Source organism: Triplophysa dalaica, chromosome 15 (assembly GCF_015846415.1).
Source record: "Triplophysa dalaica isolate WHDGS20190420 chromosome 15, ASM1584641v1, whole genome shotgun sequence".
NCBI classification, from domain to species: Eukaryota; Metazoa; Chordata; class Actinopteri; order Cypriniformes; family Nemacheilidae; genus Triplophysa; species Triplophysa dalaica.
The window spans coordinates 18149497-18162794 of NC_079556.1; the positions used below are offsets into that span (position 1 = coordinate 18149497).

General features: G+C 37.0%; 1 protein-coding gene across 3 annotated transcripts in view; it reads left to right on the forward strand.

The window, feature by feature from the left end:
- Positions 1–324: 324 nt before the first annotated feature.
- scaf8 (SR-related CTD-associated factor 8) overlaps positions 325–13298 on the forward strand; it is a 36142-nt gene continuing 23168 nt past the window's right edge. The window contains exons 1-3 of one of the 3 annotated variants that reach the window (XM_056767624.1): positions 326–640; positions 1580–1663; positions 8517–8609. Coding sequence is in view for 2 of the 3 variants with exons in the window: in XM_056767623.1 (XP_056623601.1) it covers positions 611–640; positions 1580–1663 (114 nt within the window). In the remaining variant the exon portion in view is untranslated. Of the gene's footprint in view, positions 641–1579; positions 1664–8516; positions 8610–13298 lie in introns of all 3 variants that reach the window. The other 2 variants (XM_056767623.1, XM_056767622.1) reach the window with 2 other exon arrangements.

Sequence of the window (13298 nt, forward strand, 5' to 3'; positions counted from 1 at the left end):
ACAAACTTTTGGCAGGCAGGTGATTCCGACCACACTTGAAGGCAGAATGTCTATAAAAGGATCCACTAGAGGGCAAAAATGCCTTTTGAGGTTTTTATCAAATATTATGAAGGAACGTTAAAAAGAATAATGACCCACACGGACAACATTTATAATAACACTTCAATGTTACATAAAAATAAATATTGCTATTTTTTATTTCATAGTGAGTTTGAAGTGTGTTCTTTGAATCGTTAGAATCGTCTCCCTTAGACTTATCACCATTCAAATAATAATAGGCAAATATGCCGTAATGAAAAAAAAAATATGCTGAGTTTATATGTAAACACAATAAGGTGAGCATGTGTATATATTAAACCGACTACAGGGGCAAATTGGCTACATGGCTAGTCTATTGTTCATTTTCCCAGCCCACTGAATCTCGAGTCAATGCTGTTACTGGAGCAGTTTCTGATTCGGTCTGTTTGTCTGCTCACGTTGTCAGCCATATTAGCGCCCTCCTCCATCTCGAACACCGTTAACTAGAAGACATGCATACATCTGGTCGGCTGTGAGGACAAACTGGATAAGCGTTTACATCTATTTTGAAGAACAATCTCAAAACTACAAAATGGAGGCAGTTAAGGCGTTTAACGGCGAGGTTTGTTTGCCATTTATGTGTTCGTAGACACGCCTGACTCGAGTGTAGGCCACGTTGTGGTCAAGCCGGGTTCATGGTACATATATTGGACTATTTCACCTTTAAAGTGGATCATTTGATTTCTAGTTTTTCAAGATCGAAAAATAAATCCTGTATTATCTATGTGAAGTTTGCTGGGCCTTTCGTTTTTTTCAACCGAAAAAGAAACATGTTGACAACGCTACATGCTAGTTAGCCATTACATAAACATTAACTAATGTGTGGTAATCATTGCATACCTATAACTCAATATTGTATCGTGAAATCGTGGTTAAAATAATTGTTTAAAGGTTCGCCTTACACGATAACTTATTTCAGATCTGGTGAATTTCCTACGTAAACACCGTTGTAGAGCATCGCAGGCCTGCGTTAGCGGCGTTTTCAGCAACATAAGCTGAAACTGCTCCCTCGCAACGCACATATAATTCCAAAAATACTGTGTTGGTTACACGACTCTTTGGTTACCGCCTTTGTATTTTACAGCTGGCTTGCTAACAGTCACAGGCGAGAAGCCGAGCTAGTGATTGTTTATACCCTAGATTAAGTTTCTTTGTAGACCTCATTTGTTAACTAGTTAATTCATACCCCGTGCTGCATCATCTGATCTGATTGATAGCCTGCTGATTCTTTTCTTTCATTTTGCTTGACATTTGAAATAGGAAATATACTTACATTTTAGTTACACTGTACTTTGTTATTGTCTTACTATGCATTTTTCACAACATTGCTCCAGTTAAACATTTTTATAATTACCTTATGTATAAAAAAGTGAATCAGGGAATATAGATCCACAAGAGTAGATGAAAAGGAACATGTGAATGTCTCGAAATATCTTTATAATAATGGTCACATCATTGCATACAATGGTAAACTAAAATATTCTTCCACGTTATTTTTCAGTTGTACTCATTGAATGAATACAAGCCACCCATCTCCAAAGCAAAGATGACCCAGATAACAAAATCAGCAATTAAAGCGATAAAGGTAAGTTTGAAAACAATATAACATTAGAGAAACGATAAGCAATTTAAAACCATACAAGTTAAACCATTCAATTAAGATTCTCTTACGACCATTTTGCAAGATGTAACAACACTGGTCCAGAAGCGCTTCCTGTAACCTTGTATAGTAACTTTTTTATTTTTCTTGCATAATTAAGTCTTAAAGATATTTCTTTAACGTTTTGATTAGTATAGATCCTAATCATATCGGCCTAGAAAACTTTTAATTTGCTGCCAGTCTTAGCACTCAATATAAGTACAGAAGAATCAAGTTTTAAATAGGAAAAATATCAAAACTCTTCGGTCATTTTTGAACGCGATGCTACTGGTCTAATTGGATTCAATGATCTATGCTAAGCTATGCTAAAAGTGCTGATGCCAGACCAGGAGATCGGCTGAATAGATTCCAGCCTATTTCCAAAAAAAGTGGAGTGTTCCTTTAATGTTAAGTTTATGCCGGCCTTTACTTAAATTAAGCAATAAACATATATTACTGCTATTTGAAGGAAAACTAGTGATCAACAGAACATTTGAAATAAAAACAAGTGGCTCACAGAGATGTCACTTCTTCAAACAGATCGCGCCGTCAGTCTGTTTGAATGGATTTAAGCAGTACAGACACGCACCAGTGAATGTATTTCCTGCATTATTTACTATTTGATTACATTAATAGTAGCATTGTGTGTGGTAAGTGACAGAGAGACACATTTATGCGTATTTAATTTGAGTGGAAATAATGTTTTTATGTTCTATTTTTATAGTTCATTTGATTATATGCTATACGCAGCGGTATATTTTTAAACAGAAATAAAAACTCTACTTTTACATTTTTCATCATAAGCTGTTTGAATAAAGGGGATTGAGACATCTTTAATGAGGCCTTGAGTTGCAAGTAATCGATTATTTCACATATCGGATATATATTCCGGGCTCCAGACTGAATGGTCGAACAATTTTCCGACCAGTTTTCAAGACAGCGCAAGTTGTTTTTACAAGTACTCGTGCATGTGTGACCTGCAAATGTGGAATTTTTTCCAGTTTTTATTTCATGTGAAAAGACGAGAAGAAACACCAAGCTGCCACCAGTGCAGGCTGTGTTTGATAGTCGATGCCATAGACAGTGCATGTATCGCTCATATGTGATTGATGTTTCCCACGGATGCGCACAATCAAGATCCTCGTTGACAAGTTTACACACAGAACGTGAGCGCATAACTACGAGTTTCTGTTGCTGTTACTGATTTCTTGAGCCCGTGGACGAATTGTTTGATATACCAGACGTATAAAATGAAACTACCGCGGAGGAGTTCAGAAAACGTCATTTATCTGTTGATTATTTGAGACATCGCTGAATCCTTTCAAATCCATTCACAGCAAGAACAAACAACATGCAAATGTTTTGTAAAACTTTTATTTGACGTTACGTGTTGTGAACATGAGGAAAAGTGTCCTTAATACACAATAAAATCATCGTAAGAACATAACACGAAGCCTTCCATTTTGCTTTAATGTTTAAAAATGTAAACGATTAAATTACATACTTTTGGAGAAGTGCAATTTCTGTTGGTTCAAAGGAATTCAAATTACACTCTATTTAGCACCAATCAATAATGAAGCTGCTCTGTAATGCCTTTTTTTAAGTAAGCAGAACTAAATCTGCTGTCATCAACTAATTTTTCAAGTTTGGGGAAAATATGAAAAAATTAGTGGTGGGCCGTTAACGGCGTTAACGCCGTTAACGCAGTGAGACTATTATCGCGCGTTAAAAAAAATGTCGCCGTTAATCTATTCTCACAGTTGGGTTGTGAGCTGGGTCTATACTACGCAAGCTATGATGACTTTCACCTTGATATTTTAGCGCGGATGTATACCAGCTTAACTGCACTGTACGGGGCGAGAACGAGATTTTTCAACTCGCGTGATTCGCGTCATTCGCGGAAGCAGAAGCAGCCTCATCATCTCATAACCAGGGCTAAATTCGCGCGATTCGCGCAGCAAGTAGGTCTATTGGCTCTTTTCATTAACATATAAATCACTCGCGCTTGAGGCGCCATTCGCGTTTGGTCTGAACACAACATAACGTTACTGTGAAATTACCGCATCAAACGTCACGTGCTAACATGGATGCAGCTATGAAGCCGCCGGGTTTGCTTCAGGGAATATTAATTTTTAAGAAGCTTCCCAATAGGAACATCGACAAGACTAACGTTGTTTGCACCTTGTGCAATGCGGAATTGGTTTAAAAAAAACACTTTCTCTCAACAGGTAGAGGTCTAACTTTAGTTGAAACCAGTAACTTTGTATTGAGATCTAATGTATTATGGCTCCTGTATGACATATCGCTTGTTGCTCCCTCACTCTTTTTAAATCGCTTTGGATAAAAGCGTCTGCTAAATGACTAAATGTAAATGTGCTGTAGGAGCTCTTCCAGTCTCAAGTACCACCTAAACGGAAATCATCCCTTAGCTAATGCGGAAGTAAACGCAAGTTCATCTTATTGAACATAATTTAATTTTCATCACCAATTATCATAGTAGAACAGCTTTCTCAAGCAGTTTGTGATGCATTTTGGAAACAGGAGATGAGCCCCTGGTCTAATGCGCCACCTGGCTTGAGAAACCCGTTCTCAAAGACTTACTTTTAGTCATTATTTGGGTAGCACACATATTCTGAATGCCTTCGGCAGAATTCAAATGAGCCATTTTAATCTAGATTAATCTAGATTAATTTTGGAATTAATCTAGATTAATCTAGATTAAAAAATTAATCTATGCCCACCACTAGAAAAAATACATTTCTGACTGATTTAAGGTGTGCCCCTAAATGTTTTGCTAGCGCTCCTAAAAATTTCAGTCAGGGGCTACAGTGCTCCTAGTAAAGAAAGTTAGTCTGGAGCCCTGTATATTGTATATTGACAATGATTCCAAAAATACAGAGAAAATTAATTGAGTAAATTTCCCCAACCCTCCTAAGGATGGTCTAATGTTTCCTGTGAAAATTTGAAGTGTAGATTCATGAACGCTCAAATGGCTGATATTACCCTCAACACACCTGTGAGAGGGCGGAGTTTAGTGACGCTCCACTGAATTAACAAAATGAAATAAGAGATGATTCCCTGAAATACTAAATTAAGACGCAAAACCCGTTAACTCATTCCCCGCCAGCCTTTTTTTTAAAAGTTGCCAGCCTACGCCAGCATTTTTTTACATTTTCACCCAACTTTAATGGCTCACAGTAAATGTTCTGAAACAGAGTCTCAGCTTTTAAACAAAAGAAACCGTATTCTTCTATCTTCATTTGTTCGTTTTTTTATCACTCAGTAGATGTGGGTAGGTTTCTTAAAAAATGCATCACTTTGATTAGAAAGCTGAGATAATTAATTTTTTTGTCAAAGATTCCCCCAGATTACACTCAGAACAATCATTAAAAACCGCTTAAACATACGTTCTAGGTTCTGAGATTCTGTACTTTTTCCCAATGGTGTGTAATAGTGCCACCTGCTGTACAACAGTACAAACCCTGATTGCCTTAATAACTCGTATTTGGCGGAGAACCGTTTTTTTTTAAATGACGGTGAAAGAGTTTAAAGCCACCTCATCATGTTGAGTGAATGTTGTCCACGCATAGTATACATTACTCAAATAATTTTGCTTCAAAACCTGCTAAATACAGCACTGTGCCTGGTATCTGGTATTGAAAATGTAGTAGCCTGATAAAAAAAACTCATTCAAACAAAGTTTTTTATCTGAAGAAAATTAACAAAAAACACATGCGATTTTCATACCGGGAACATGTGGTTATCTGCGGTAGTATTATTAGTTTGAAGGCATATCACAATAATAACACACTCGATTATCATACGGTGAACATTTGCTCGTCTGTGGTAGTATTAAATAAATAAAAAAACAGAGCGAGTATCTCTCCTGCACATGCACAGCTTTTCACTTACTTGGATTCTTGACTTGCTCTACTCACAGACTGCCATCTCTATAAATATATATATTAGTGGTGGGCCGTTAACAGCGTTAACGTGCTGCGTTAACGTGAGACTCTCATCATGCGATAAAAAAATGTCTCCGTTAATCTATTCTCAAAGTTGGGAGTTGGGTCTATACTACGCAAGCTATGATGACTTTAACCTTGATATTTTAGCGCGGATGTATACCTAGCTGAATTGCACTGTACCGGGCGAGAACGAGATTTTTCAACTCGCGTGATTCGCGAAATTTGCGTCATTCGCGCCGCCTCATCATCTCATGACCAGGGCTTCATTCGCGCGATTCGCGCCGCAAGTAGGTCTACCGTGTCTTTGCATCGACTTAACATGTAAATCACTCGCGCTTGACGCGCCATTCGCATTTGGTCTGAACACAACATAACGTTACTGTGAAATTACCACATCAAACGTGACGTGCTAACATGGATGCAGCTTTGAAGCCGCCGGGTTGCTTCAGGGAAAATTTATTTTTAAGAAGCTTCCCAATGGAAACATCGACAAGACTAAGGTTGTTTGCACCTTGTGCAATGCGGAATTGGTTTAAAAAAAAAACTTTCTCTCAACAGGTAGTGGTCTAGCTTTAGTTGAAACCAGTAACTTTGTATTGAGATCTAATGTATTATGGCTCCTGTATGACATATCGCTTGTTGCTCCCTAACTCTTTGTAAGTTGCTTTGGATAAAAGCGTCTACTAAATGACTAAATGTAAATGTACTGTAGGAGCTCTTCCAGTCTCAAGTACCACCTAAACGCAAAGCATCCCTTAGGTAATGTGGAAGTAAACACAAGTACATCTTATTGAACATAATCTATTTTTATCACCAATTATCATAGTAGAACAGCTTTCTCAAGCAGTTTGTGATGCATTTTGGAAACCGGAGATGAGCCCCTGGTCTAATGCGCCACCTGGCTTGAGACACCCGTTCTCAAAGACTTACTTTTAGTCATTATTTGGGTAGCACACATATTCTGAATGCCTTCGGCAGAATTCAAATGAGCCTTTTTAATCTAGATTAATCTAGATTAATTCCAAGATTAATCTAGATTAGTCTAGATTAAAAACAATAAATCTATGCCCACCACTAATATATATATATATATATATATTTATATTTATATATATTTATATTTATTTATATATATTTATATTTATTTATATATATTTATATATATAAATATTAGTAATGGTGTACGATTTCCATCATACTCAAGTGGCTTTCACACTTGCAGTTTAGCTCAAAACAGGGCTGAAAGCTGTCAAACTACCTGAAGGAGATGGTTTGAGTGTGGTTGCACTCGAAAGGAGCATCGCATTCAGTGTCCTGTGTGAAAGGCGCATTAGGCACAAATTTGACTAGCTATGCAGTGTGATTTGACACTGCCTGTCTTGCGGTTGTATTTATGATTGTCAGCATAAGAGTGTTCCAAGGCTGCACAATGCGACATGTATGCTACGGAAAAACGTCTTTGTGTGTTTGTCTTTGTTCTTGTTATTGTGGGACTATAACGGACCAGTGTGTACATTTTTTGGAGGATCTATTGACAGAAATGTTTTCAGAGGGGTATAAAAGACCTTACTTAATGAATCGTTATGTTTTTCTTGCCTTGGAATGAGATGTTTCTATCTACATACTGAGCGGGTCCCCTTTGATGAAATGTCAAATGTTGACATGTCGCCAGGTTCTTTCAACAGTAGCCCTAAACAGACAAACTGCTCTACAGAACGTGTTTCGTATATACGTTATCTCATTTGTGAAAGAAGGGAACACATGACGACATCTTAATCCTCTCTCAGCCTCCGTTGTGCTTCGAAAGGGACCGGGTGGAGTTAGCGGTTGGTTGCAATTCTCAACCTCACCGCTAGATTCTGCTAAAAACATTCACAAAGTACCTGTAATCAATGGCGCACCGCTACATTCCCTTTTGTACCGTTATTTTATCTAGAGTGAATGAGTTGCTTTATTTAAGGAACTACATGAGTGGCAGTTGTGGATTTATATGGGTCTCACTCTATCGGGACAGGATTTAACTGTTTGAGTAAAGCTACAGTCAAACACATACAAAAAATTAAACGTCTTTGCGACGACCCACCAAAACAAGTCTGTTTTACCTGAACACCATGTCTAAATACTATAGTGTACTATAATATATATACAAAATATTACGAGTAGAACAGTCTTTTTTTCAAAACCTTTAACAGAATTGCCATACCTTCAAAATGTGCTTCAAAGCATGGGTGTTGCCAGATATGAGCTCTGGGGCACAGGCCTCCCATTACTTCTTGACAGCCTTCTTTTGACATCCATCCATCTAAATAAATAATCTTCATTAATTATCATCCACTGAATATTGTGTATGAGTGTATTTCTAATTATGTTTGGTCTAAGCTTCATACAACATTTGCTGTTCCAGACTATCCAGTATGTTTCATATTAATCCTTTGACTAAAGTCCTAACTTAATCGCAATCATATTTTAATACATTTAAAAACAGGATGATGTTGCCCGTAGGCTGTAGTTTGCCAACCTCTAGTTTATAAATTATTGTTTAATCGGTTTCTCTAAATTGCCTTAAATGACTGCTGCTATGATTTGATTGAACATTCACAAGGAGAAATTTTGATAATCAGCAAGTGTGAATGAATGCATATTCCACTTCGGCCAAGAAATTTTCTGTTGGTGTATCACTAGAATCAATCACAAAGAATATTCTAACAGTATTATTCTGTGTTTGATCAGGGTGGTTTGTGGGATATTACCATTGTTGCACACTTGGTATATTGAACTCCTTATAATTTGGTTGTTTTTCTGTGAATAACATCTCTTTCCCCTTCCCTCAGCAGCTCTCCCAGCTCCCCCAAAGCACTGAATGTCAAGCAGGAGGATGGGGCGAGAGAGTTTCAAAGAGATAAGGGAACCCCTAACCAGCTTAGGTAGGAGATGGGCTGTTTCAAAAGAGGATGGAAGAAGCCAAATGAGAAATTACTCAAAACGCTCTTTCATATAGGCAGCAGTTTAGGGGGGCCTGTAAGGTGTCAAAGCATCACTCCTTCAGTGTCATCACACCTGTACTTAAGCATTTCAGGTGCAGTGTGATGATAGTTGAAGAGTTAAAAACAGTTTTGAGTAGAAATGCTTGGGTTTATGTCTGCAGGCTTTTTTGTCTCTTCTTGGTAATATATGCCAGCTTTTGTATAAAAGGTTTATCTGAAAATATATTCTATCTTGACTGGGGCTATAATTTAAATTATAGTTTTTGGCTACAAGTTTGCATTTAACCAAGTGACAAGCCAAGTGACATACTTGAACATGGCATGTTTCTGAGAAAGGTGTGTTTGTGGCAAACATAAATATCACCAGATTTAAAGATTTACCTCCTGAATGCTACTCAAGTTGTAAAAATGATGATAGTATGTATTGTCGTACAGGAGGTGAAGGATGCCCAAAGTATTTTTTCTTTACTATCATTTTTTAGTTGTATCAAAGGTATTAAATTATTGATACATTTTTTTGGCATAGTTGCATATTCTGTTATGGGCAAAATATTTATATTAGTGCATCTCTAAATAAGCCCATAATGTTGGGAATAGTTAACTGAGCCAGGAGATATTCTGTTTGGAAAACAAAGGTGGAACTTAAGAAGTTTAGTTTTCTAGTCAAGATATATTTCTTCCACTTTGAAATTATTTAATTTGGGTTTAGAGCTGGTTCGGAGCTAATGTTGCCCTTAATTTTAAGACTTTGAAGAAGCATCATACTTTAGATATGATCTTTCTACAGGTTTTCCTGGATTTAAATGGATTTGATTGTTGCAGTGTAGCTTTGTAAGTTTCTTACTGAATGCTACTTTTCCATTGTTGAACGAAACTGTTCTCCTTGCTTAACTCTTCCTTTTCTTGCCATTCTGGCTCAGCCAGTCCAGATATAAAAATTTTCATGGCTGATAAAAAAGCTTTTTGGAAAATAACACCATGCTAGAGTTTAAAGATGCTGCGAGATGGAAATGCGAGCGTTATGGAGGATGATCAGATATTTCTGTTTTTAGGTTTCATATTTTTTACAATCACTTTATTTTCTTTTTATCACTTTTTAGGGAGCCATGCTCAAAATTCTGGGCCAGGAACTTTTTGTAGTCATGTTGTGTGGCTGAAAACGCTGGCTGCAGGCACATACAGAGCATTCTACCCCAAGTTGTTCAACGCTGGTTGAACACCGGGGCTGAGCGTGAAATAAACTTTTACTCCCATAGCTGAGTGCATGTCAGGTGATCATGTATTTTAAATGCGTCTTCTTCTGTTGTAAACAATTAAAAAACATGCCGGCTGCAGGCAGAAATGCCTCGGTGGACACAGCCCCCATTGTACTTTACCATTCTTAAAACTGTTTGGCCTGATGGTAGAAAAGCAGTTTATGAAGGTAGTGCAAGTGTTTTGCAGATCTTACTGTTTTTTTGTACCTGAACTTGATTTTCATGTTCAACAACAGATTCATACAGGCATACACTTTTCTTGTGAGAGCAATTACAGTGAGATAAAAATAAAACTAGTCATGTATAATCTGAACTAGTCATAAATTCTAATAATCAGTTTTTTTTCCTGAAGCACTTCGGCTCCTAATAAAATACTGAGCACAGTGACCTGTTAAAAAGCAATTTGAAGCCCTTTTTTGCTAGAGTAAATGCGCCATAATTAACCATGGACAAGTTGGAAATGAGAAAACATCAAATCAGTTATACCAGAATTTAGGAATATAGTATGTAATGACAGAGGAGATTACCTTTTAAAGGCCACGTTCCCCTCAATCACATTTTCAACCTTTGGTTAGTGTGTAATGTTGCTGTTAGAGCATAAACAATACCTGCAAAATGATAAAGCTCAAAGTTCAGTGCCAAGCGAGATATTGTCTTTAACAGAATTCGCTTTTCAAGGACTAAACAGAATGGCTGGATTCGGACTACAGCCCTCTAATTCCCGGGTACATGATGTCAATATTCCGAGTGCTTTTAATAACCTCCTCCTAAAGGAATACGTAATAAAAAGGGCGAGGCCTTCCTTAGAGATGAGGAAGACTCGCTGGAGTAGTGTTTGGGTATCAGAGATTGTAAACATTTGACAGTGCTACGCACTAAACTACTTTCACTTTCATCACAGTCCTACAGATGGAAATAAGAATTCAGCTACACACATTCTAAGATAATCAACGGTCAAGCAACAGTGTCCATGGCTTTAACATCGGCTGTGAAAGCTGTTCTGCGTAATACACTGCTATTGTGTGTGCGCATACCTCTTAAACACTTCTATGAGTCATCCTTTGAAGTCCTGCTTGCAAATGTCTCTTGGTCAATCTGCTTGTTTTATTATCCAACTCGGGTCCAATATAAAAGGCAAAACTAACACTTCTGTTATTAGTGTCCATTAACATGACCGGTCTGATGCCATTCGGTCAGGTGTCATTTCCCTCGCCAAAGTAGGAAAAAATGTGCGATCTATAAACAAAGATTGATGCTGTTTAACTCATAAAGTGAAGTTGACGCCATTGTTACTGTTTATTACCCAAATTAATTGGAAATGAATAAAAAATATAAATGTTGTTTACGGTTAAATATTTTTTAATAATCACTGTGTAAAACACTTTCAAACTATTTTTCTCTCTGATTTCATGGTAACTTCAAATTATAATTTTATTACATCATGTCTGTCATCTCTGAAAATATCTTGACAGTCCACTGCAGTCATATTGCGAAAGTAACTGTCCAGCACGAATTCATTTTGGATGAAGACAGCCGCAGTGAGTAGGACAGACTGTGTCTCGCCAACAACTTCACTATGTGATAGGTATCCCAAATGCTGGTCAAATGTATTTTTCATTTCTCATATGACCGATTTAGAGAAAAATATACTTTTGACAAAATTGCCATTAAAGTTAAGCTGGCGGCATCCGGATTCGCATAATGCCTTATTATAAAGTAGACAAAAAGCAGGAGGAAAACGAATTGTACGTCCGAATCGTCAGTACTCACAAAACAGTAGGGATATCTTGCGAGATTTAGATGTGCGTATACCAATTTTGTGTCTAAATACGCGTTCTTTGTAGTAAGAGAGAACAGTACTTGAACAGAGTAGTATGTCCGAATCGTCAGTGTTCATAAAATAGTAGCAGAGAAATTTTCGGATGGCTTACTGGTAACACCCAGATTCTGAACCAATCAGCGACGGCTACATGAGATGCTTCTCTATCCCATGAGCCAAAAAACATTCTCAGCCGACTTTCATGTACAATTAAACATGTTGTTAATTATTGTAAAGCTAATGTTACATTAACATTGACCTTGCTTTGTTCTTAAATTGACGGATATTTATATTGTGCATATAATTCATAGAATTTAAACATCAAGCATTCATTTTGAGCTTATTTTCAACAGTTTATTTACATTTGCGCTTTATATGTATATTTGCCCTTTTTATTATATTATATATTTCTTATATGGTTTTTAACTCACAGATATAACAAATACATGATAATACAAGGGGGATTATTAACAAGATAATTTTATTCAGGTGGTTTTAACGGCTACACTTTGGCGCTATTCAACTTTCTAATCACCTTTCATAAACGAATAATTACAAAACACAAATTAGCCATAAACCAATTATTACTCAAATTAAATTACTTATTTATCTAAACGAAAAATGAAGAGACGCGTAAAAATGGTGTAGTTTCAGGGACAAGGAAAGAAATGGACGGGTGAAAAGAAAGTGAAAGTAAAATTAGAGCGTGGTCTGATAACATTTGTATAACCTGCATGTTAAAACATACTTGGCACATAAAAAATCACCACGGAGGAGATTTTCTATGGTTGTTTTTAATACTACAATAGAATGCATATTAGAGCAACATGGGTGTATCTACGTGAGAGACATCAACCAATAGGCAGAATAGAGACAAAAGAATAATTAGCAGTCAGTAAGCAGTTTACCGTCACTAAGCCTTTTTCTAAAAGAGCCATTGGCATAATCATTCTTCACAATGGGAAGTGTGAATGGTCCTGTTATTGCCGAAATTTCATTGAGAATACTCAATGCAAAAATCACAAAGCTGCTCGATTCCTTTTGATTGTTTACTTTTATCTAAAGCCTATAGACTACGATACGAAGTTATGTACCCATAGTAAGTAAGGATATAGCGTTACTGATGCAATAAGGTGTTAATGCAACCTGTCTCTTGTAAGTTAAGTTGTCTGCGTATCATTACATCACATGGCTAATGTCTGGCCCACACTACAGTACAGTAGGTGGTAGGTATGCACCTCAAACGTAAGTTGTCACCCTCCATTGAAAAGGAAAAGAATAAGAATTGAGTCACATGATCAGGTCAATATGGCGTACGACGGCCAGATCACACATACATACCACATCAGGCAAAACAGTACATGCCGTTTAGCCTTACTTACAAGTACTTACTGAAATTAAGTATCTACTCATTGAGTATGCCATTTCGGATTCAGCATCTGACAAATCGATGCATAAAGTAGTTTTAAGAATGAGTATAAAATTGCAGAAGATCAAGTCCTTATACAGAGACCCTTGTTTCTAAACAGTTTCTAGGGTACTTCATATGTATGC